This window comes from Lineus longissimus, chromosome 5 (assembly GCF_910592395.1).
Source record: "Lineus longissimus chromosome 5, tnLinLong1.2, whole genome shotgun sequence".
Lineage (NCBI taxonomy): Eukaryota > Metazoa > Nemertea > Pilidiophora > Heteronemertea > Lineidae > Lineus > Lineus longissimus.
In genome coordinates, this window is record NC_088312.1 from 12138498 (window position 1) to 12162220 (window position 23723).

Sequence of the window (23723 nt, forward strand, 5' to 3'; positions counted from 1 at the left end):
GATTGAGTCTAAAAATAATCTCGATAAATATATCTGGTAAACATTATCGGTTAGTTCGGCCTGACCGTCTGTGTGGAATGATTCCCTGAATGATTTCCAAATAACTCCTACCGGGAACTTGTGTTGCCACTGCTCTCAAGTGACACCTTTACACAATATCAGACATCTTCACGAAGTGTCCAATCGGTAAATGACAATAGACACAGGGGGTTCTCCAGGATTCTGAGCAGAGAACGCTCATACAAATAAGTAAAATAGTCCTTGGACCATGTGCTCACCTGGGTTCCTATTATTTGACATGTTACGTCAAGATATCGAGGTTATCAAAGTTGGCCATCAGCGGCGAATAGATAATTTTCCCCAACTACTGTTACATCTGCTTATTATGCCCCCGCCGTAGTGGGGGCATTATGTACTTGGGTGGTTTCCGGCCGCCGCACTGAATTCCGGACTATAACTCAAGAACCCCTTGTTCGGCTGACTTGAAATTTTTAGGGGGTGCGGCCTAGTGCGTCAAAGGGTCCCTATTGATTTAGGGCACGTTCCAAAATCAAATATGGCCGCCAGCCTAGGTTTTCGCATTCCGCTTGTTAACTGAAGAACGAGAGGTCCGACAGACTTCAAACTTTTGTGGTGTAATGGTCTATGGTAGGGGAGGCTCCCTATTGATTTTGGGCACGTTCCAAATTCCGATATGGCCGCCAGCCGCCATCCTAGATTTTTGCATTCCGCTCGTTAATTAAAGAATCAGATGTCTAACAGTCTTCAAACTTTTGTGGTGTAATGGCCTGTGATAGAGGAGTTTCCCTATGGATTTTGGGCGCGATTCAAAATCCAATATGGCCACCAGCCGCCTACTTAGATGTTTGTATTCCGATTGTTAACTGAAGAACTAGAGGTCGGAGAGACTTCAAACTTTGTGGTGTAATGGTCTTTAGTATGGGAGTTTCCCTACTGATTTTGGGCGCAATCCGAAATCCAAGATGGCCGTCAGTTGGCATCTTGGATTTTTTTTACACTTCGACCTCTCCGAAGCACTTGTGTGAGGGAGCTGATATTTCTGTGGTATGATCGCCTAGGGTAAGGGAGGTGTCATAAATGGCAAGATGATTCCTACACATTTACTAAATGGGAGTTGCAGCGATCGCAGATCTGATGGCGAACTAAACACGATGGTTTCATACTAACAACTGAATCATCATATCTTTATTTTCCCACAAATGTGGCATATTACAGACATCAAAGCAAACTGCGAACGTGAGAAAGTCCTAATCTAGCGCTACCCGTGGCCCCGGGTTAATCTAAAACAGATGTAGATTCTGGCAACGAAGCTCTGGGTGGTACCATATGCAATATCTGACACTCCCGGCCGAGCGAGATCTAAGTTGTGTTTACATCCAGTGAGCGGGTCACTTGACCTCAAGTTTCCGGAAATACGCGTGCATAAAGTGGGCCAGTCCCGAGTGACAGGTTGTCAACAATGAATCCTCAATTTACCCTAACGGTACTAAATGTAATCTAAACAAACAATGCACCTGCATTCCAATTAAAGTTGCGCGTGTACAATGTTGCTAAACATAACTCTATGACTAATACACAATAAGTGAAGAACCTTCAAATACAAAATGATGAAAAGATGATGCCAGAACTGATAATCCATTTCGTGTCGATGTTGCTGATCATAAAAAGTTCAATGTCTATTCTTTTGAATAATGTCTATTTGTCTTTTCTCATGGACGACAGGCGTCGTAACCCCGACGGAGGGAAGCTAAAACGGGTACTGCACCCCTGCTCATAGTGTGGCCCGTAGGTTGGCTAGGGGAAGGAGACACCTTATATTTCCTTAGTAGACGGGTCAAGACCTGGTCTACTTGCTACCCCATTAGTCCATTTGTCCATTTATCTGGCGTTCGGTAATCCATAGTGTGCTGGAGAGTTTCGGTTAAGGTTTACTGTTCGTAATAGTCTAGATTCTCCCTGATCCTCAGCCTAGTAAGGTCCGCGGTTGACCTTTTAGGGCGACTCGTTTCATTTTTGTTCAAAACAGTTTTTTCAGATGCGGTCTGCTCGATTAATTCGTCAACATTTAGCTCTAGCGGGTACAATTTTCCAATCGGGCGGTTTGATTTTCCAGTTGCGGTGCGCACTAGTGCTGACCGAGTCAATCCATCGATTCCTGGGTGCAGTTCCATGATTATTCCGAGTTTCCATTTTCTTCTGGGCGTGTCCTTGTCGTGTACTAGCACTACGTCGCCGAGTTTTATGACGTCACTTTTTGCGTTTTGCTTTCTGAGTTCATATTGATGCTGTTGCCGCAATCTCGCGAGGTATTCATCGTAGAAGCGTGTTCGGAACGTTTCTAGGAGTTGAGCGCGTTTGTGTGCTATTTTTTCAAGCTTATCGCGACCGGCGTATGTTGGATCAAATGATTCATTCTGCATGTCTTCATTTGGCAACAATGTGACATCATGTCCGTAGATGAGGTTATTTGGCGTGATGGCCTTCAGTTCCTTCGGATCCGCTGATAGATATGTAAGTGGTCTGTTGTTTATGGTAGCCTGGATTTCCTTAATCAGTGTCTGGAATTCGTCAATCGAGACTAGTGATTTGTTTAGAATTTCATGAGTGCTAATTTGGTTACACCAATTAGTCTCTCGTGAACACCGGCGAACCAACTTGCTTGTACAGGCGCATATTTGAAATATATTTCTTTGTCGGTGAGGTGATTTTTGAAGCGGTCACTGCTAACAATGTTGTATAAGCGTTTGAGTTCTGCATCGGCTCCTGTGAAAGTTTTAGCATTGTCGCAATATATGAGGCTTGGTGTGGAATGTGTTGACGTGAATCGTCTGAAAGATCTGATGAAAGATTCCACTGTAAGATCCGGAGTGATTTCTAAGTGTACACCGCGTGTTGTGCAACAAGTGAAGAGGCAGACATACACTTTCTGAGTGGTGTTATTGACTCGCACGTAGAGATGCGATGTAAAGTCCACTGCTGTAGATTTGAAGGCGGTTAGATCGTTTATTCGAAATTCTGGTAGTGGTGGTGCGACGGGTGTGAGGTATGGCCGGCCTGCTACTTTCTTGCAGATGACGCAGCGTCCAATGACTTTCTTCACTGACGCCCGCATGGACGTAATCCAGTATTTGTTACGAAGGTGTGCCATGGTTGAGCCAACACCATAGTGAACCATGGTATGATGAGCGTTTTGAATGACCAATGTTGTCAGGTAGGATCGGTGGGGCAGTAGAATCGGATATTTGCGGTCCGGTGCCACATCAGCGGCGGAGATTCTCCCCCCGCAGTGGATAATGTTCGATTTATCTATGAATAGTCCGAGCTGGTTAATGATGGCTGGGCGTTTAGGAAACCTGGTAGCCCTCCCGGAGTGGAGGCATTGGAAGTAGGTCAGTACGTCTGCATATGCTGTGGTTTGGATATGTGATATCCATAATTTCTCGGCTTTGTTTACATCCTCTGCAGTAAGCATGCTACGGTTGATTGGTCCTGACCTGAAGGCGCGTGTCACAAGCGCGGTGACTCGGAGAAGTTTCTGCAATGAGCTAAACCTGTTGATATCTATGACATTGCTTATGTTTATGTTTTGACTGGCTGGTTGAAAAACATTTGCCATTTCTACTCCTGCGGCAAGGGTTATCGCGATTTCAGGTTTGTCCTGTATATTCTTGAGGGGCCATGTATGCCTTGGCTGGGTTAACCATTTAGGTCCTGTGATCCATGACGATCTCTGTAATTCTTCATGTGCAGCACCTCGGGACAGGATATCGGCGGAATTTTCATCTGTTGCCACGTGATACCATGAGTTGGGGTTGGATTTCTCCCGGATGATGTTTACACGATTCTGTACGAAGGGTTTGAGTTTCTTTCCTGACTTCAACCAGTAGAGGGCGATTTCAGAGTCTGTGGTGTAGGTAATTTCAATCGCTGGGTAGTCCTTTGCGTAGATTTTACGCAGGGTGTCGCCGAATTCAACTCCCATCACCATGGCCATCAGTTCAAGTTTTGGTACTGTTTGGTGTGCGTTTTTGCTGGATATGACTTTGTTTTTGGATCCTAACAGCGCGATAGTGGTATCCTGTTTAGCGTAGGCGACGCATCCAAGTGCGGTGGTTGGACATGCGTCACAGAATATAATGATTTCAAGTGGTTTTTTGGTGTTGGCACCTAGCCAACGTGGTAGTTTCACATCATTCACCTGTCTGAGGTTTTCGGCTATCTTTATCCATTGTTCTTGGTCCTGTGATGACTTGTTTTCATCCCAATTGCTATTTTGCTTCCAGAGTTTATTTACAAATGCTTTGGCGGGAACAGTCATTGGTGCTATTAACCCCAGTGGGTCGAAAACGGAAGCGGTTAGTGAAGTTGCGATCCGCTTTGTAAGTGCCTGTGGCAATGGTAACTCCTTTTTTGCAATGAACAGTTTATCCGATTTGGTGGCCCATTTGAGACCGAGGACTCCGACGTCATTTGACTTAGTTTGTAATCCGTCTGCTTGAATCTGGTTGGTAAGCTTTTCTGAGTTTGAGCCCCATTGACGGAGATGCATGGCGGCGGCATTTAACAATCCACGTGATTCATGATAGTATGCTAATCCTTCTTCATCAGTGTCCACTCCAGTTAAGAGATTGTCCACATACAGTTTATTTTGCATATCTTTAGCCACAGGAGAATCAGCATGGGCGGCGAGATGCTTTTGTAGCGTAATGGCAAGGGCAAAGGGGCTTGATACATTGCCGAATATTATCGTGTTACAGGCGTATGGTACAATTTCCTTTGTGACGTCATTATCCTTATACCAAAGAAATTTCACGTACTTTCGGTCGCATTCCATCAGTCGTACGGATAGAAATGCGCGGGCGATGTCGGCGGTGAGTCCTATTTTGGCAACACGAAAGCGCATCAGCAATTCATTCAAATCCTGCAGCATGTTTGGTCCTTCGTACAGGCAGTCGTTCAGAGATGGAGATCCGCTGCTTGCATCAAACACAATCCTGACGGGTGTGGTCTCACTGTCTCGTAGGACTGGGAAGTGAGGGACGTAGTAACCTTCGGTGTCAGCTGTAGACTCATGGGAGATTTCAGACACAAAGTCTTTCTCTATGTTTTCACGCATGACATTGACGTAGGCATCAATTAAATCTAACTTACGCAATCTTCCCATGACTTGTTTTATTCTCGATTTGCAGGTTTCCAGATTGTTGGGCAGCTCAGGATGGTCTGTCCTCCATGGCAGGGGCACGTAATATCGGCTATCCTTGTATTGTATTTTGCTCAGGTATTCGTCTTTGAACTTTTGGTCGTATTCCGTGTCGGTGACGTCACTGGTATGCAAGGCATTGGCTTGTAGGTATGATTCTAAAAAGGCAAGTTCGTTATCCTGGATCGCTACCTTATGAGGTGTAGCTTCACTTGAAGCAGTGGTGATAATGGTGGGTGTCATTTTTGGCCTCAGCGGTCCAGAGACAAAGCATCCTATATTACTAAACTGGACAGTCGGCCCGTCTCCTTTTACCATGCGGTTTTCGAGGAATTCGAATGCGAAATCAACTCCTAACATTAAATCGATAGTCAGGGCCCTATCTGAGAAATCATTGGCTAAATCAAGCCCAGCAATATAATTATACTCCTGGCAGGCGTCCCAGCCTATCTGAGTGATGGGTTTCACGATTTCATCGTTTGATATGAGGGCCTCGATGGTTTGAATTCCGTCATTTGTTTTAACGTTGACGTAGGCTGCGTCATAGATGCGTTTGGTGACGTGTCCGGCGAATCCATTCACATTTAGCGGTCTTTTACGGTGGGGTTTCAATCCTAACCTTGTAGCGGCTTCCTTGCTGATGTAAGTTACCATACTTCCTCTATCGATGAGGACACCGGCGATGGTTTCTTTGTCGTCATTTAGGAGTTTGACTTTCCCGGTTTCGAGTAGGATGATATCCATTTCCTGTTCTTTGGGTTTGGACTTTTCCTGGTTTTGAGTCTCACTTGGGATGGCATGTGTATTTTCGGTATCCAGTGGGTTTGCGATTGGCGGTTGTTCCTTTCTAACGGTAACGGTACAATGACTTTGTGGCGCAATGGCACAGCCACTAGTTGCGTGTTGTTGAGAATTATTTCGAGGCGGGTTTATTCTGGATGAATTGGCGAAATAATCATGCAGACTGGTGTGATGAAACCGGTCGCATGTGCGGCATCTTTTTTGATTTTGACATTCCCGGTAGAAATGCGGTCCGAGGCAGTTGGAGCAAAGTTTATGTTGACGCACGGCAATGAACTTTTCATGCGCTGGTAGTTTGCACTCGAAAGGGTTATGCGGTCCTGCACAGAAAGGGCACACTTTTGGTCGGTTGTAGTTTTGCGGCGGTGGTTTAGTATAAGTAGTATTCGGCACACTCACGAACGATTCCACGGAGATCCTGTTATTTCCTGCGTGAGAATTATTCCTCTGCTGCGTTGCTGTCGTTGGTGTATCCATTCTTTCGCTTATATTCTCTAATTCCTCAGTGAATCGATCCATGAATTTTTTAACCTGGAAACGGTCTCCTTGACCGGCGGTACCGATTTTCTCGCGCAGAAATTTTGGTAATTTTCTTTCAATGACAGGAACTATAAAGGTTGCACATTGTTCTATTGATACATCCATATTTTCAAGTGACCGTATGTCACCAAGAATCTTGTTGTGAAATTCCCGGAGGCTGGCGTAGTGACCCCCTGGCGGAGTTATATCAAGGAGGTTGTAGACGTGAGCTCTCGTTATTTTCCTTGGTTGACCGAATCTGTCTTTCAATAGTTGGATGAGAGCTGGTAGATTTTCTCCGGACGGGTGTAGTCCGGTGATAGCATCCTTGGCATTCCCTGTGAGTTGTCCTATTATGTAATTGAATTTTGTAATGTCCGCGTAGTCTCCTTTGATGACGTCAGCCTCGATGGCGTCCCAGAATGCTGTCCACGCCGTGAATTTACCGTCAAATATCGGTAATTTTAGCTTCGGCAACTGGGCGGTCTTATTCTTCCTTCTTTCGGTTGTGACATCTGGGCTCGAAGTCGTATTCCGTTTTGTTTGTCGAGCTAACGAATTCTTGACCTTCAGCAGTTTTATTCTACTTTGACTGCGAATTGCGCTGCTGTCGGTAATTTCCTTGTCGATGGCGTCACTATCTTTCAGGTCGGTTAGTTGCTTCTCAATTTGTTCGTTCATTTCAAGTATCGTCTGGTACAGATCGTTCATCTCCTCGAGATGTCCCTCCACTTCGGCAATATCATCTTCGCTGATATCTGCGTTTTCGAGAACTGCCGTTGCAGTCCCGAATTCCGTGTCTAAGGTTCTGAGCCGGACATCCCTTTTTTGTTGTAAGGCGAGAACCCCTTTTTTTAAAGTCTTTAGCTTGCTTTTTGGACATCGTGGTTACTCGTTGCGTTGTGTTGTACTCGTTGCGTTGTGTTGTAGTCGTTGCGTGTAATCCTGGTCACGGCACCATGTCATAAATGGCAAGATGATTCCTACACATTTACTAAATGGGAGTTGCAGCGATCGCAGATCTGATGGCGAACTAAACACGATGGTTTCATACTAACAACTGAATCATCATATCTTTATTTTCCCACAAATGTGGCATATTACAGACATCAAAGCAAACTGCGAACGTGAGAAAGTCCTAATCTAGCGCTACCCATGGCCCCGGGTTAATCTAAAACAGATGTAGATTCTGGCAACGAAGCTCTGGGTGGTACCATATGCAATATCTGACAGGAGGTGCTGTATAATTTTCTGCCCCCACCTGATATCTAATATGGCCCCCTGCCATCTTGTTATGTATTAATCATGAATTAATCAAAAATGGGCTTGCCAGCAGCTGTTGGTTGAAGACCAAAGACCTTTCTCCACATTTGGATTTCATGCCGCGTATCGTCAAAAGGCATTTCATCATCATCATCATCATCATCATTATGCCCCAGCTCAGCGAAGTTGAGGTGGGGCATTATGTTTTCAGCTGGTTTCCGTGTCAGCCGCAACCTAATCCAGACTATAACTCAAGAACCGGTGGTCAGATTGATCTGTAATTTCTATAGTGAATTGGGGTAGATGGGGCAAGGGTCCCTATCGATTTTGGACGCCCTTCGAAATTCATTATGGCCACCAATAGGCCATCTTAGATTTCCCATTCCGGATTATTACTCAAGAACAGGTATCCGGATTGATCTCTAAATTCTATGGTTTAATAGGATGGACGATTTTGGTCGTGCTGAGAAATTCAATATTGCCAGCAAGAGGCCATTTTTCCTTTACACCCCATAACTTCAAAACCAGTTTAGTGACAGGCCTGTGGACACTGGTGCCTACGGAGCGGGGGCATACATTGCGATTTGCCTCGATCACATTATATCTAGTTGACTTCTAGGTTGGCTCGGCTTAGGGTATAGTCCATGAGTTGGACCAAATATTGGTACCACCTGGGGGGAGTAAAGACCACTATGATTTTCTGAAAGAACTATATAGGTCTATAGTTTCAGAAAATTTTTGAAGCCAGTGCTGGATTTGTGAGATTGTCGATATCACTGAAAGACTTTTGTTAAATGTATAACAACGGATTTATTTAGTAGACGAAAGACTGCTTCGATTACATAGTAGCCCCCCATGTTCCGTAACCTCACATACCGCGTCACGTCAAACAGTGGGAGATTTGAATATAAGAGTATGGACATTACATCCCTCCTTAAGTTTAAAATACTTCCAAGTCCTCAAGCATACGCAACAGTCTTAGGAAACATACTTTTAAATTTAAAGCTACCACTATGCAAAACTACTGATGATTCACAACACAACAAATTATAAGTGTCCAGAGTATGCCCTGGAATAAAGAACGGGTTGTAATTGTCCTCAAACACAGACCTCAAAATATGGAGGTTACTTAAACACAACTAACCACAAACAAATCTCAAAACACCGAGACTGTCTGAACACACCAAACCAAAACAGAGGCAGGATAGACAACCTGAACTCTGAGCTCAGTACAGGGCATTATTCTGACCCTATCTATAGTACTGGCTTGTAACTATATATCGCAAATTTTAAAGTAAACGTTTATCTAACATTCGAGTGTCGATAGCTCCGTTTGAACAAGTGTCAATCTATTGTTTATTACACGAAATCGTTGAGACATGCCGGCTTCTTCCCGTCTCGATTTGAGCGTCGTGGGGGCTCATTCCTCGCTACCGGTATAATTGGATTTCCTGGACGTTGTTCCACGATTTCCTCGTCTTCTTCGATTTCGAGTCGATCCCATTGGATCTGTTCCATCTCTGGATGGTTAGGAGTTGGAACAGTGACTGATTTGAAATGACTTGCATTTCATGTGACTTTATGATTACCATGCTTTGCAGTAACCTTTGGACCTTTTGCAGTTTCTATCTCATACGGCTCTGGATTGAACGGCGGTATGAGTTTTCCTTTGTTCTGCGATTTGACTAAGACAGTGTCTCTCTCTTTCATTGAAATAGGAGTGAAGCGTAGAATTTAATTTTCTCCTTTGATTGTTCATCACGGAAACGAATGTTGCTTTGGTCAGGCTTGCCTTTGACTGATGGCAACTTGATCCTGACTTCGGGATTGAACATTGCAGTTGCAGGTGGTTTACCTGTTGGAACTATGGGGCGTTGCACGATAGTTCCTTAGAAAAGTATATAGTTCCTGTTTCCATGGCTTCGACTCAATATGAGTGGTTCGCACTTCCTTTTCGATTGTTCTCATAAAGCGCTCACATTCACCATTTGCTTCTGGCAAGTACGGTGTAATTCTAAGATGTTTGAATCCTATCTTAGCGGCAAAGTTCGCAAATTCAGCGGAATTATACGGCGGGCCGTTATCAGATTTGACCTCCTCGGGAATACCGTATACAAAAAACATTTTATCAAGTCTCGGAATGACAGTTAGTGCTGAAGTTGATTTGATGATTTCCACTTCTGGATAACGCAAAAAAATTGTCATATGCAACAAATAGTAAATCGCCTGAAGGAAACGGTCCACAGAAGTCAATACTGACGTTTTCCCACGGTCCATCTGGCAATTTGCTCATTTGAAGCGGATCACGCGTTTTCATCGAAGTTGTCACCCGACATGGGATGCACGATTTGACTTTGCCTTCAAACATTTTGTCTATTCCTGAAAAATATACTTTTTCACGCGACAGGGCTTTTGTCTTAACAACCCCTTGGTGTCCTTCATGTGCAATGTCTACTATGTGATTCTGGAGACACCTAGGCACAACAATTCTGTTGAATCTTAGAAGTATACCATGATTGTGACTCATAGCAAAGTCATCATGTAACCTTGCCATTGCTCGAAAGTCTGATTTGTCTACAGTTTCTGGTATTTTGTGCCATTGTACTGTTTTCACCGCATGAATTGCTGCCTGTAGAGTCGGATCCTTTTCCGTCTCGGACTGAATTTCCTGTATGGTTACAGCTTTTAGGACTGCATGACGAAAAATAAAATACACGTATTCCTCAGCAACTTTCTGCTGTCGACTAGTAATTTTCGCATCTTTGTCGGGGTGACGAGACATGTAGTCAGCTGGATTGTTAATACCTCGACTCTATAGACAACCGTGTAATCATATGGCTGCATCCAAAGTAGCCATCGTTCCAATATTGCAGAGAGTTTAATCCTGCGTCTACCAAACATGTACACTAACGGCCTGTGGTCAGTGACGACTGTCACAGCCTTACCAAAAATGTACAAATGATACTTTTCACAAGCCCAGACTATGGCTAGTGCTTCATGTTCAGTTTGCGAGTATCGGCATTCCACATCAGATAGAGCACGGCTGGCATAACTGACTATTTTTAGCTCAGCTGACAAAGTCAGCGGAGCTAGTCAAATAGCTATTCGATTGGTGTCCGTCCTTCCATCCATCCTGCCATCCTTCCATCTAGCCATCTGTAGACAAAGTTGGGCATTTTGTAATCATACAACCGAGGCACTTCAAATCTAGTCTTGCTTATAAACACCGCAGAAAATGTTGCTTACAGAAAAAAATTTGGGCGATTCGACTCAAATTCAGCTCCCCAGGGGGCAAAATGCGTAAATGAAAAAAACATTTTTTGACGCTCTATTCCAGGCGATAAAAGCTTGAAATAAAGTTGAAAAGGTCTTCACGATACAGAAGTTTTGATATAAAATAGATTAGTGTCGATCACGTGACCTCTCCAACACTCGATAAAGCACTCTTTTCGTCCACGTTTTAGGCCAATCTTCGGCCTGAACATGAAATCTAATAAGCGCAGTACTTAAATCAGATGTTTCTCTCGCCTTGAAAACATTCCTGGGTAAAATCCATTGAGATTAGCCGAGTTAATCCACTTTTTCCGTGCCTAAAATCACTGCCGCTGAATTCTATAAATAGAAACTATTAACATCACGGCAGTGTGGTTCCCATTGTGCACCCTCCCACTTCACACCATGTCAGGAACTTTTACGGAGAGAGAGGGCGTGCGGTAAGAAGAATGGCCAAAATGACGTCACGTTTTCCTGGCAATGTCTCTTGCCAGACCAGTCAAGCATTGGGAAAGCATCTTTAATTCAGACAACGTTAGAACCAGAAAAACGAATATGTTAATTTGCAAAATTAAAAGCAGATTTCACCACTAACCAGCCAAATCGGAATACGACGTCGCAAAATGTTCTCGCTTTCCTCCTGCTAAAAAAACCTTGTTCCCGCACTCCTATTTTAATTTATGCCAAGGAATATGATATGATCTGTTTTCACTTTTTTGTAATTAAATGGTATTCATATAATGAGATCAATAGTAGTGTCCGTGTCAGATCCCATCATGGAGGTATAAATAATTATTTATACCTCCATGATCCTATCGTTCAACTAGTCTTCTCTCCCCAGGTGCCTCACACGGACCTTCACGTCCCCATACTCAAGACCAACTCTTACAATATCGCCCTCAAAACAACCCTGGAGTCATGAATTCACAGGTGCTCCTGTGAAATCTCAGTTCTAGTTTATTTATCAAACTTTATCGATGGTTATCGAATCGAATGGATGTGTCGATCGTCGGGGCGGATTGATATGTGGTTAGGTTGTGCGTCCAAGGCGATTAGGTCATTCAGTTAGTTTGAGAAAGATCATGATCATGAAGATGCGTGTTGTGTTATCATAACTGGAAAATAAGTTGAAGTTATTATTAGTACTACGATTCTTACATGAGTAAAAAGTAGACGTTTTAAGCAACACAATAATGTTACTCCCATAAAAAAACTGTCAATTCTCCTTACCACTCACAGAAGCCAAGCCATTGCTGTTAAGTCATGCAGGGGCTTAATCAATTACTTGCACTCCCTGTTGGGTGAATAACATTACCTTTTGAACGGCTGGCTGTAGGGGGATGATTGGAACAGCCGGTATACCTGCTGACCTGCTGAACCGAGGTTAATGTTATTTTCAATCCACGATTGCAGGTCACCTGATTTTCGAGATTTCGCGGGAAATGAAATTGTAAACAAACGCATGTGTGCAGTTCAAATGTAAACAAAAATGTATTTTTGGTACTTTTGGTTGCTGGACTTGGGTTTTCCCGCAGTTAGGAGCTGGATCAAATTGGTGGTCTATTGTGCTGTTTTAGTCAGAGGTAGCCCTTGATTATGAAGGGATTTTCAAATTAAGGTGACCATGGTCTTTTATGTGCACCGCTCACCACAGCTTTCAATACTTGATGTATCTGAAGAGGCGCGCGGAACCTGACATGGCCTTACCAAGGAGCTGCTCACTTTGCCTTTTTGGCTGAGACATTGCTACATGTAGGACTAGGAGGAGCACGCATTTTAAAGTTATAGTAGTGATAGTACAGTTGGTTCGAGCCATTTGGAAGCCGACATGTGAAGGCCTATCTGGGTTCTCCTTCTTCTCCGTATGAAAAGGGGCATATTGTCGACTAAGGAACAAGGCATATTGACATTGCCTCATCATCTCTATGGGACCAATTGATATACTTTTATATGCACGCATACATCGTGCCATTTCAGGGTCAGAGTCAGTGGACAATTGGTTTGATTAATTTGTCTCTTCGAAATTGCTCCTTTATTGCATTAGATTTTCATCGCAATTCGATCTATTCAAGATATAGCCAATTTGAACCTGTCTGCGCCAAGGATAGATTGGTTCCAGATCGACTCACTATGACTAGGAATACGCAGTAGAGCACAATGTCATGAAAAACGACCCTTTGTATTGTAAATTCCAATCACCTGCAGGACAGGTCAATTTCTCTCAATAAAATTAATTTTGTTGACTCCTGTAATCTCTACCTTATTAAAAAAAAAAAAGTGGTGCTAGTCCCAAACTGGTAATTTCTATTTATTTTGACCTCTGTTAAATCAGGATACCTCTCAATTACAGACAGCATTTTGTATCCTTGTGCTGTACAACCCAGCCTGGACATACCACAGTTGTCCATGGAGAAGTCTCATCCTCTCTGACACTTTTTTTCTGTAAAGCTACTGATACAACATACTGAACTAGGGATATCTTCCGTTGCCTCCTGTAATATTTACATACCATGGCTGATTAGTTCAATCATATTTCATCCAGCTGGCAGCTCTGCATTGGAAATTTTAGTGGTATAACGTGTTCTCTTGACCTTCAAACAGTAGTATAAAGCCGATATTTACTACTTTATACCCTCTGAGTCCTATGTTATTAGGTCATCCAGCTGAGCGCCAGGCCCTTGGGCCTCTTGTTTGAGGTTCAGTTCCGGATTTCTGGACTAACATTGCACCAAGTCCTACAGGACTGGCGTCTACTGCGACATGGGTGTCCTTATTCGGATCAAAGTATGCCATCACAGTATCACTGGTGAGGCGTTGCTTCAGGTTCTTGATTGCGTCTGATTGTTCCGTTGTCCACTCCCATTCAGTGTTCTTGTGAGTCAGCTTCTGGAGTGGCTCCACAATGGTGGCTAGGTCTGGGATGAATCCAGAGCAGTAGTTGGCTAAACCTAGTAGGCTTCGCACTTCAGCTGGTGTAGCTGGATCAGCGGCATTTTTTAGAGCTGAGAGCTTCTTTGGGTCGGGCAAGAGACCTTTATCGGAGAATATGAGTCCAAAACGGTCTACCTAATGCGCGTCCGGAACAATTTGTGCGTCCGGAGCGCGTCCGGAAGAGAAAGTGCGCGTCCGGAACAATTTCCTATGTAAATATGAACTTAATGTTGCATTAGATGGCTTAAATAGCATTTTAATTCCATGTAGAGAAAATAAAATTGGAAAAAATCTCCTTGGTGACTTTGTATTTTACAATTTTCAGCGGGGTGATTTGGGTGTTACACAGGCATCAAATCCCAGTTTACTGACGTTTCTCCTCAACCAATTGTTGTTGCAGTTGCAGAATTTCGATAGTAGCCGTGTTGTAATGGATTAGACTGGTATCTGGTGTCTCAGCACATGGAATGCCATCAGAGTGTCTTATCATTGTTAATTTCACAAAAAATCAGAATCAAATATGTTATTGAAAATCGCTATACAGTCAAAGTGTCAATTAGTGAGATGTGTTCACATTAATATGTAAAGAGCAATCTCTAGTGAACTCACACAACTGTTTGACATGGGGGACCCGGGGAGCCCCCCAAACCCCGTCCTTCTGACATATTTAGCCAGTACATTGGGGGATGAGTCCCCCAAACCCCCAAAAATATATTTTGTGAGAAAAATAAGTGAAAATTGTACTACTTCTTTGAGTGCATCCTTAAATCCACTGTCATCACTAGATCCTTTGATAATAAGCCATACTTAAATTTAAGTGTAGCCAATTAGAAATTAATCTAAAAAATAAGTCCCCCCCTCCCGGGCCCACTCTGTCGAATGGTAGAAAAACTGGCATTTTTATTTTAATGAATAAGATATATACCCAGGAAAATAATCATTAAGCTCATCTTTAGTTGAAGCTCTTAAAACCGCACTGAATTTTGTTGACCCCCTTCCCCCTTCCCCCTCGATCCCCTCCCCTCCCCCCTAAAAGCGCAAATTGGCTTCACAATAATTGCTATTGCCCCTTATCCCACGGCACGCAAAGACAAACTCATACCGACTTAGACGACCACAACAGGAGAAGGCGCGTAAGGAAGTTGGGATATGATTATGGCATTAGTAATTAACCACCTCGCTGAAAATTGTAAAATACAAAGTCACCAAAAAGATTTTTTTCAATTTTATTTTCTCTACATGGAATTAAAATGCTATTTAAGCCATCTAATGCAACAATAGGTTCATATTTACATAGGAAATTGTTCCGGACGCGCACTTTCTCTTCCGGACGCGCTCCGGACGCGCAAACAGAGTTCCGGACGCACATTAGGTGGACCCGTCCAAAATACTCAAGTTTCGACTTGCAAAAGAGGCATTTCTTGAGATTGAGAGTCAGGCCTTTTTCGCGTAGGCGTTGCAGCACTAAGCAGAGTGCTCGATCATGTGCTTCCTTCGTTTTAGCATGGATGAGTAAGTCATCACTGATGTTGATCACGCCTTCAATGTCCTGAATGATTTCATGAATAAAGATCTGAAAAATCTCTGCGGCAGACGTAACACCAAAATTTAGCCTTTTATATGGTTTGAGACCAACGTGAGTGGAGAATGTTGTGATATATTGTGGCGAACGTGCTAAGGGAATTTGGTGGTATCCCTGGTTCAAGTCTAGCTTTGTGAAATACTTGGAACCATTCAAGTCATGCATGACATCGTCTGTTGTCGGAGAAATGTGTCTCTCGTGCTGAATAGCCTCGTTTGGGCATCGCATATCAACACAAAGTCTTATACCGTCCTTTTTAGGTACGACCACTACTGGGGATACCCATGGAGTTGGACCCTCTACATCTTCAAAGATGTCCAGCTCATCAAGCTCCTCAATCTCCTTTTTCAGTGGTTTCCTAATATGGAATGGAATTCGTTGGTGCTGCTGTGCTACTGGTGTCACTCTCTTGTAAATGTGTAGCTCGACTTTGCGATCATTAAGTTTACCAATGCCTATGAATCGGTCAGCATATTCACTCACGATACGATTAACTTCTGGATCCTCTGACACATGAGAAAGAGCATTAGCAATTTGCACTAGTCCCAATTCTTCCGCGGTATGGTAGCTCAACAGTGATTTGCAATGTGATGCATTTTTGTTGCAGTTTGCAACAAAAAATGTGGCGTTCGTCTTTAGATTAGTTGATTCAGACGGGACTTCCGCATGAAACGATACCTTGAGCTCCAGTGGGTTTTCTGTGTTGAACGAAAATACCTGAGTGTCAGTATGACGCAAGTTGACACAATTTTCTAGCTTCTTGAACATTTCTGGAGAGACCATATTCACCGATGCACCAGTATCCAGAATCATTTCACAGTCTATGCCAGAAACCGAAATGTGAACTACAGGTAACCTCTTCGAATTACTTTTGATGCTGAACAAGTACTCCTCTGATGTGGAGTAACCTTCGGCATTATCCTCAATGTTATTTACTGACGGAGTCTTTTTCTTTTCCCAGACTTGGCTGATCGACACACTTTAGCAAAATGATTTTGAATACCACATTAACTACATGTTAAGCTCACCTCTTAGCAGAGGTGAGCTTATCCCATACCGTGGCGTCCGTGGTCCGTCGTCGTCGTCCGTCGTACGTTAGCAGGGCACGTTTCGTAACTGTTAGAGCTATTGAGTTGAAACTTGGTACACCTGTACCCTTATGTAATGACACCTGGGAGACCAAGTTTCGGTCCGATTCGTTTCATGGTTTGGCCACCAGGGGGCCAAACGTTAAAAGTGAAAATATGCAATATCTCCCTTAAAAGTAGTTGGGAAATTTTGAAAAAAATATGGTAGGTACTTCTAGCAAAGGTGCATCATATATCCTCCGGGTTTTTGATTTGACCTCCTTTTCAAGGTCACAGAGGTCAAAGTTTGCTGATTCACTGAACAGTAGCATGTTTCCTATCTATTTTAGCTAGAAGGTTTTAAACCAATGTGGACATGTATCTGGGGATTCTCTATTCCACCCCTAAAATTTCGGCCGTTCGGACATCAAATATGGCCGCCAGGCAGCCATCTTGAAAAATAAACACAGTACTATTACTCCGAAACTAATGATCGGATTGCAACCAAATTTGATCTGGATGTATATCTATGTACTCTCTACTAAATCCTTGATTTTTAGCTCACCTGTCAGGTGAGCTAATACGATACCGCGGCGTCTGGCGTCCGCCGTCGTCGTCATCGTCGTCGTCCGTCGTTAACTTTTGACAAAATCATGGCACGTTTCTTAACCGCTTGACCCAGAAAGTTCATACTTGGTGTGTGGTTACCCCTAGGCAAGACCTTCCTTCAGAATGAAAATCAGTGCAATTTGACTGCTCGTCTGCCATATAGGGGGTGCTCTTTGAAAACCTATTTTTGTCATTTTGAAGCTTATGGTTAAAGCTAGAGTGATGAAAATTTTATGGTGGGTGTATCTAATAAAGGTACATCACATATCACACGGGTTTTTGATTTGACCTTCATTTCAAGGTCACAGAGGTCGAACTCTAAAATTTCTTTGATCATGGCAGGTTTTTTTGCTATTGGTCATAGACTCTCTAAATTTGATATGTAGACACCTATTGGGCATCTCTACATGTTGACACAGATTTAGGTCAGTGTGACCTACTATTCAGGTATAAGTAGGTCAAGGTTAAAAAAGCCCATTTTCTTTATTCCAGCAGATTGAAGTTTGAAATGAAGTTTTAGAGGTTGGCCTGATATAGAGGTTTCGATATTAAATAGATTAATTTCGTTTCATATCACTAGGTGGCAGTATTGTGCAAAAATGTCAGTTGGCGATTATAGGAATGAGCAAAATTTAGCTATAGAAAGTGATGAAGTCGTTCCAAAACCATGGTGTGATGAAAAAAAGGATGTCTTTATGCAACATTTAGACAGGAGGGTGATAGACGAAATAACCAAATGGACCCAGGATGTTGGTACTGGTGATTTAACTGTTGATCAGATTGACAATGTGCTAGAAAAATATCAGTCAGTACTGATTGGTAGTGCTGTTGAAACATTCGGTGTAAAAGGGAATAATAGGAGACATAGACCTGACATTTTAAAAAGGAAACCTTGGTATAATGAAGAGTGCAGATTACAGAAAAGTGCTTTTAATCGTGCCCGGAAGCGTTTTAGAAATGTTAAGTCGCATGCAAATAGGACCCAAATGAAAAACGAGAGAAAACAGTACAAGAAGTTACTAAAGACCAGTTTACATAGGTATAATCTGAGTAGAATAGAGGATCTGAAACAGTTGAAAGACCACGAGTCTCACAAATTTTGGAAGATGTTGAATGTTAGGGGAAATGAACAAGATAGAATACCTGATAATATGCTCGACACTTTACAAAATCATTTTAAAGAATTAAATGCTGGGAATGTGGCCGACGAAAGTTTCGAGATGACTACTGAGCAGATAAACAGGGGAGATGAAGTGTTGAATAGGCAGATAGAGAGGGGGGAAATTTTGACCCAAATAAGAAAATTGAAGCGGAGAAAGGCCAGTGGAGTTGACGGTATTACAAACGAACTTATCATTAACACCGGGGAGTATTTAATAGATTTTTATTATAATTTGTTTAACAGAATTTTGGACAGTGGATGCATACCGACAAATTGGATTAATGGCATTATAAAACCAATCTATAAGAAAAAGGGTGATAGAACAAAGGGTGAGAATTACAGAGGTATTACTTTATTAAGCTGTTTAGGTAAATTGTTCACAGCTATTTTAAATAGCAGGTTAGACGAGTATGTGAATTTACACGAGGTATTAGGTGAAGAACAAACAGGTTTCAGATCAGGTTACTCTACCATGGACAATGTTTTTGTTCTGAAGTGTTTGATTGATTTGTATTTGAGTAAGGGCAAACGCTTATATGTGGTATTTATTGATTTCAAACAAGCTTTCGATAAAATATGGAGGTTAGGACTTTGGCGTAAACTTATTGGAAATGGTATAAACGGTAAAATATTGAATGTCATGGTAAATATGTATGATAAAGCGAAATCGTGTGTTCAGATTAACAATAATAGATCAGATTATTTTCCGTGTTCCATAGGGGTTAGGCAGGGCGAAAATATGTCGCCACTCTTATTTGCGTTATATCTAAACGATTTTGAAATTTTTTTGAACGACCATGGTTTTAATGGTCCTTCTGATTTACATATCAATAGCCGATGTGAGTTTTTAGACAACTTGGAGATTTTTTTGAAGCTGGCAATATTATTGTATGCGGACGATATGATTCTTATGGCAGATGATCCTAACGAGTTACAAAACGCCCTGAACTTATTGCACGATTACTGTGAGGAGTGGCATCTGATCGTAAATATTAAGAAAACCAAGGCAATGATTTTTTCTCGGGGAAAGCTTAGAGTAAATATACCGGAATTTAGATATAATGGGGGTAGGGTCGAGTTGGTAGACCATTTCACATACTTAGGCGTAACATTCTCATATAATGGAAATTTTGCGAGGGCAATAAAAGATAGATATAATAAAGGTATGAAAGCCATGTTTGGTGTACTGAGAGCGTGTAGAAGACTTTCTCTTACGGTCGAATTGAGTCTAGACATATTTGACAAAGTAGTCACACCAGTTTTGCTATACGGTAGTGAGGTGTGGGGTAACCAAAACACCGAGTTGCTGGACCGTGTACAAGTTAAATTTTGCAAATATTTGCTACGATTACCGTTAAGAACTCCTACAGTAATGGTAATGGGAGAACTTGGGCGACACTCTTTGAAGATTCACATAGCCGTGCGAATGTTATCTTTTTGGAACAGACTCAGAATTGGAAAAACAGATGGGCTTATATCTTTTATAACATAACTAGGGAGCATTTAGACAAGGGTTATTTAAACCAAGGCTGGTGTAAAAGTGTGAAAACTGTTCTAGACGGCTGTGGCCTCACTCAAATTTGGTATACTCCCGAGGTTTTGTCCCTACGAGAACTGAAAATTGTAGTTGAACAGATAATGAGAGACCAGTGTGAACAACTATGGAGAAACGAGGTAAATAACGATTTCAGATGTATAATTTATAGAATGTTTAAACAAAACCTGAATATGGAGCCCTATGTTAAAAAATTACCATTATATCAAACGGTCAGTATTTGTAAATTTCGTACTGGATCTATAAAATTCCCAGAAACAGTAACCAGAATGTATAGAAATGAAACTGCAGAAAATATTTGTGGTCTTTGTGACCAGGTTTGTGTAAGAGACGAACTTCATTATTTTATTACGTGTCCGTATTTCCGTCACATGCGAGTAAGGTTGTTTCCAAACTTAAAAGAATTACCTCAGGTTTTTTATCATGAATTTTTCCATCGCATTATGACTAAATGTTCCCGGGTAAACTTAGACAATATTCATAGTTTTTGTAAAGAATTCATCAGCTTGGTCCACCATATGTAAATGTTAAATCATGTAACCTCTTATACCCGAAAGGGTTTTTTGGAGAGAAATAAATTATGTTATGTTATGTTATGTTATGTTATGTTAGTTGGCACATTGCCAGCAGTTTTGAATTTCGCGGTTCGAGGCAATCCGTCGGGGTTTCCCAGATGCGCAGTGTTGTACTGCGCCACTAGATCTGCATACTACAAGTATGGAAGACAGCCATTTTATGAATTTGAAGCGAGACGAAGAAGGAATTAAATCACCTTGAATCAATGCTAAAACTTAATCATCCGCTCTTCGGATGAGGTCGTATGTGTTGATTACATTCTTGTGATTGGTTTGAGATTATTAGTTTGTCCTCATTGCCGGTTGTTTTAGAAAATTTTGACTGTGATTGGAAGGTAAAATGAGAAACTTGTCACACTGTTCTTCGGCTTGGAATGGGGATAGTCAATGCAGAGCCAGTTGGTACAAGCTGCCTTGCGAATCGGGGTGGCGTAAAAATACTGTGAAAGAACAATAAAATGATGAATTGTAGCAGTGTGTGTCAGAAAGTATGTGATTTCCATTGCATTTGACGATCCCAAAGTTTCGAGAGTATGGCAAAATGGCGGCTGGCGTCATTGGAGATTAGCGTCAAGCCGGAACCTTTCGTTACAATGTGGGCTTTTAAACACAAGTTAATGGTTTATAATCACCCAGACGCTACTCATTAGGAAAACCTCTACTAAAAACACTTGCTTTAATTTTTGTAAACATGTCACGAGTGCTTAAAAAGAACCATTTTTGTGATCATTTTTCGTTGCTGTAGAAATGTACACAGTCAGAGTCAGTCAGTGTGTCAACACAACAACGGTGTTAGTATACACATGAATCCATGATACACGGAGACACGAATGTAAACATTTGCCTGTTGGGTCGGAAGGAGTTCACCGTTAACGATCACTGCCCCAAGAAAGGTCATCTGAGCTGGTTGACTAAAGTAGATGATGATAATGATGAAAGTGTAGCGCAGCTGTCATCAGTGCTTTTATAGTTAGGCCTAGGCTATGGATTCATAAGTAAATGTCACTGACTGCCCTTTTGGGTCGCTGTGCAAAAACTATTGGGCGGATTTCTTCAAAGTTTGGTTTTTCTTGAATCTAATTTCGGGACCCAACACAATTTCCAGGTTAGAGATTTGCAAATTATAAAGAAAAAAATTGTCAACTTTGGAGCCCTTTGGGCGGGTTGGCCATTTTGGGGGAATCTGGAGGCCCCAATTTTTTTTGATGGATAGTTCTAAATGAAACTTGGCAGCTTTAAAGATACACACGAAAAAAAAAATTAACCTGAACATTTCAGCAAAATGCATCCAGAAATAAGCAGTACAGAGGAGAAAATGTCAAAATCAATACACTACGTCAATGTACACCAATACATACAAAAAAAATTATTTCGTAACCATGGTTACTGAAATATGAAAATCCTCTTGGGTCCCGAAATTAGATTCAAGAAAAACCAAACTGAAGAAATCAGCCCAGTAGTTTTTGCGCATCGGCCCAAAAGGGCAGTGACATTTACTTATGAATCCGACTATAGGGCTGTCTTGTAACTATGTTATTGTCTCAAAAATGAATACAAACTGCTACCTAAGTTACTCAGTACATCATATTCTATACTGTGCATTCCTTGCTTCAATTGTTCTTGTATCATATTTTTCAACATTTCTCTCTAATCGCAAGCCGAGGATAAATACTCCTTTCAAGATAGCGTATTCACACGCAATTCCACAGGTACATCCCATTCATTTGAAATTTCGGCCAATGACAGCAGGTTTTACAAAATGTAAATGCGCTGTTAATTTTCAATAGTCACTGAATAGCTAAGACACATGTAAACCCGTCTTAATTGGCCAGAAAACATCTCTCAGCTTCTCCCACAAATAACGATTCACTTATTCCAACGTCAGTAACATGTGCACGCGGAAAACAATACGACTAACTCCACTTTTTCAAGACAAACCACACCATCCCACAACTATTGCTTGATTAACCCCTAACAATGACAAGTTCTTCCTCATACTCTCCCTTTCATATCGACAGGTGAGCACAATGGCCCTGGCCATTTCATTTTCCTTTTGCAGGGCACTCCCCCTGGTGAGGGAATTCACCACCACAAAACCAGCAAGATTTGTGCGATTTGGGTTTAGACTAGTATTTTGATTTCGAGTTGTAGTTCGATTGCGACTTGTAGTTCGATTGCGATGGAGTAGATTGCAATGGACGCTTTGGTTTGCGACTACACGATCTGCCACAACCACACCCCTGATTTGAATTATTGTTCCGTTTTTGAGTGAAGTTGGCAGATTCCACTGCTGGTGTTGGGGCTTGTTCCATCCCAACAGCTTGTTTTTCAGATATTTCAAATGTGCGGCCTAAGTCGAGAAGACCCTTTAGTGTCATGTCTGTATTGCATAAGGCTCTTCTTCTCAGATGGGTTGAGAGACAGTTTTGTATGATTTGTGATTTTAGTTCTTCTTTAAGGCGATCCCTTGTAAAACCACAGGTTGACGCAAGTTGGCGGGGGCGGGCACTTTTAAGTGGTGGTTTGGGGCTTAATTTTACCGTATTTCTTGGCCGAGAATGCGACTTATATTCTCACCACCCTCGTCGCCATTGTGAGATTGTCGATATCACTGAAAGACTCTTGTTAAATGTATAACAACGGATTTATTCGGTAAACGAAAGACTGGTTCGATTACATAGTAGCCCACCATGTTCCGTAACCTCACATACCGCGTCACGTCAAACAGCCAGAGATTTGAATATAAGAGTATGGACATAACAGATTCACAGCTGAATTGTAAAAATCGGCCTTTGAATGCATGCATGCTCGAAATTGTTGAAAATTCAAGGACAAAATGTTGGGGTAGGGAAAATCAAAAATGCAATTACTCAAGAAGTAAAAGGAGTAATCAGACAAATCACCACTCATATAATTGCTAATTAACTGTTTTATCCATAAAAATTAGTTTAATGCAAATTAAGTCATTATCAAGGTCACCAGAGGTCAAAAGGTCATCATTTTTACTGGGTGCCTAAAATATTGACATGTTTTAAAGAAAACACCGTAAAAAAATTAAAACACAGAATTTTTTTATTTGAAATTGTTCTTATTATAGCTAAAGGAGCGAATTAACATTTAAAATAAACAAACTGAGATTCAACTGAGGTAAGATATAGAAGTGTA

General features: G+C 41.9%; 2 protein-coding genes across 2 annotated transcripts in view; one reads left to right on the plus strand and one right to left on the minus strand.

The window, feature by feature from the left end:
- LOC135487838 (uncharacterized) overlaps window positions 1-23723 on the plus strand; it is a 179142-nt gene that overhangs the window by 2395 nt on the left and 153024 nt on the right. The window lies entirely within an intron of this gene.
- LOC135487837 (uncharacterized) lies at window positions 1950-16403 on the minus strand. The gene is made up of 5 exons (XM_064771939.1): window positions 15873-16403; window positions 15416-15557; window positions 13800-14109; window positions 2750-7412; window positions 1950-2579 (listed from the first exon to the last, which is right to left on the minus strand). The coding sequence occupies exons 1-5, from the start codon at window positions 16401-16403 to the stop codon at window positions 1950-1952; spliced, it is 6276 nt and encodes a 2091-aa protein (XP_064628009.1).

Bases quoted from the DNA above. Each gene is read 5' to 3' on its own strand.
- LOC135487837 (XM_064771939.1), bottom strand. From the start codon at position 16,403: ATGATTCTGGATACTGGTGCATCGGTGAATATGGTCTCTCCAGAAATG. The intron at 14,110-15,415 runs GCAAGTCGAAAC...TCTCCGATAAAG, and splicing joins TCTCAAGAAATGCCTCTTTT to GTCTCTTGCCCGACCCAAAG. The intron at 2,580-2,749 runs GTTAGCAGTGAC...GACGAATTCCAG, and splicing joins TCAAACGCTTATACAACATT to ACACTGATTAAGGAAATCCA.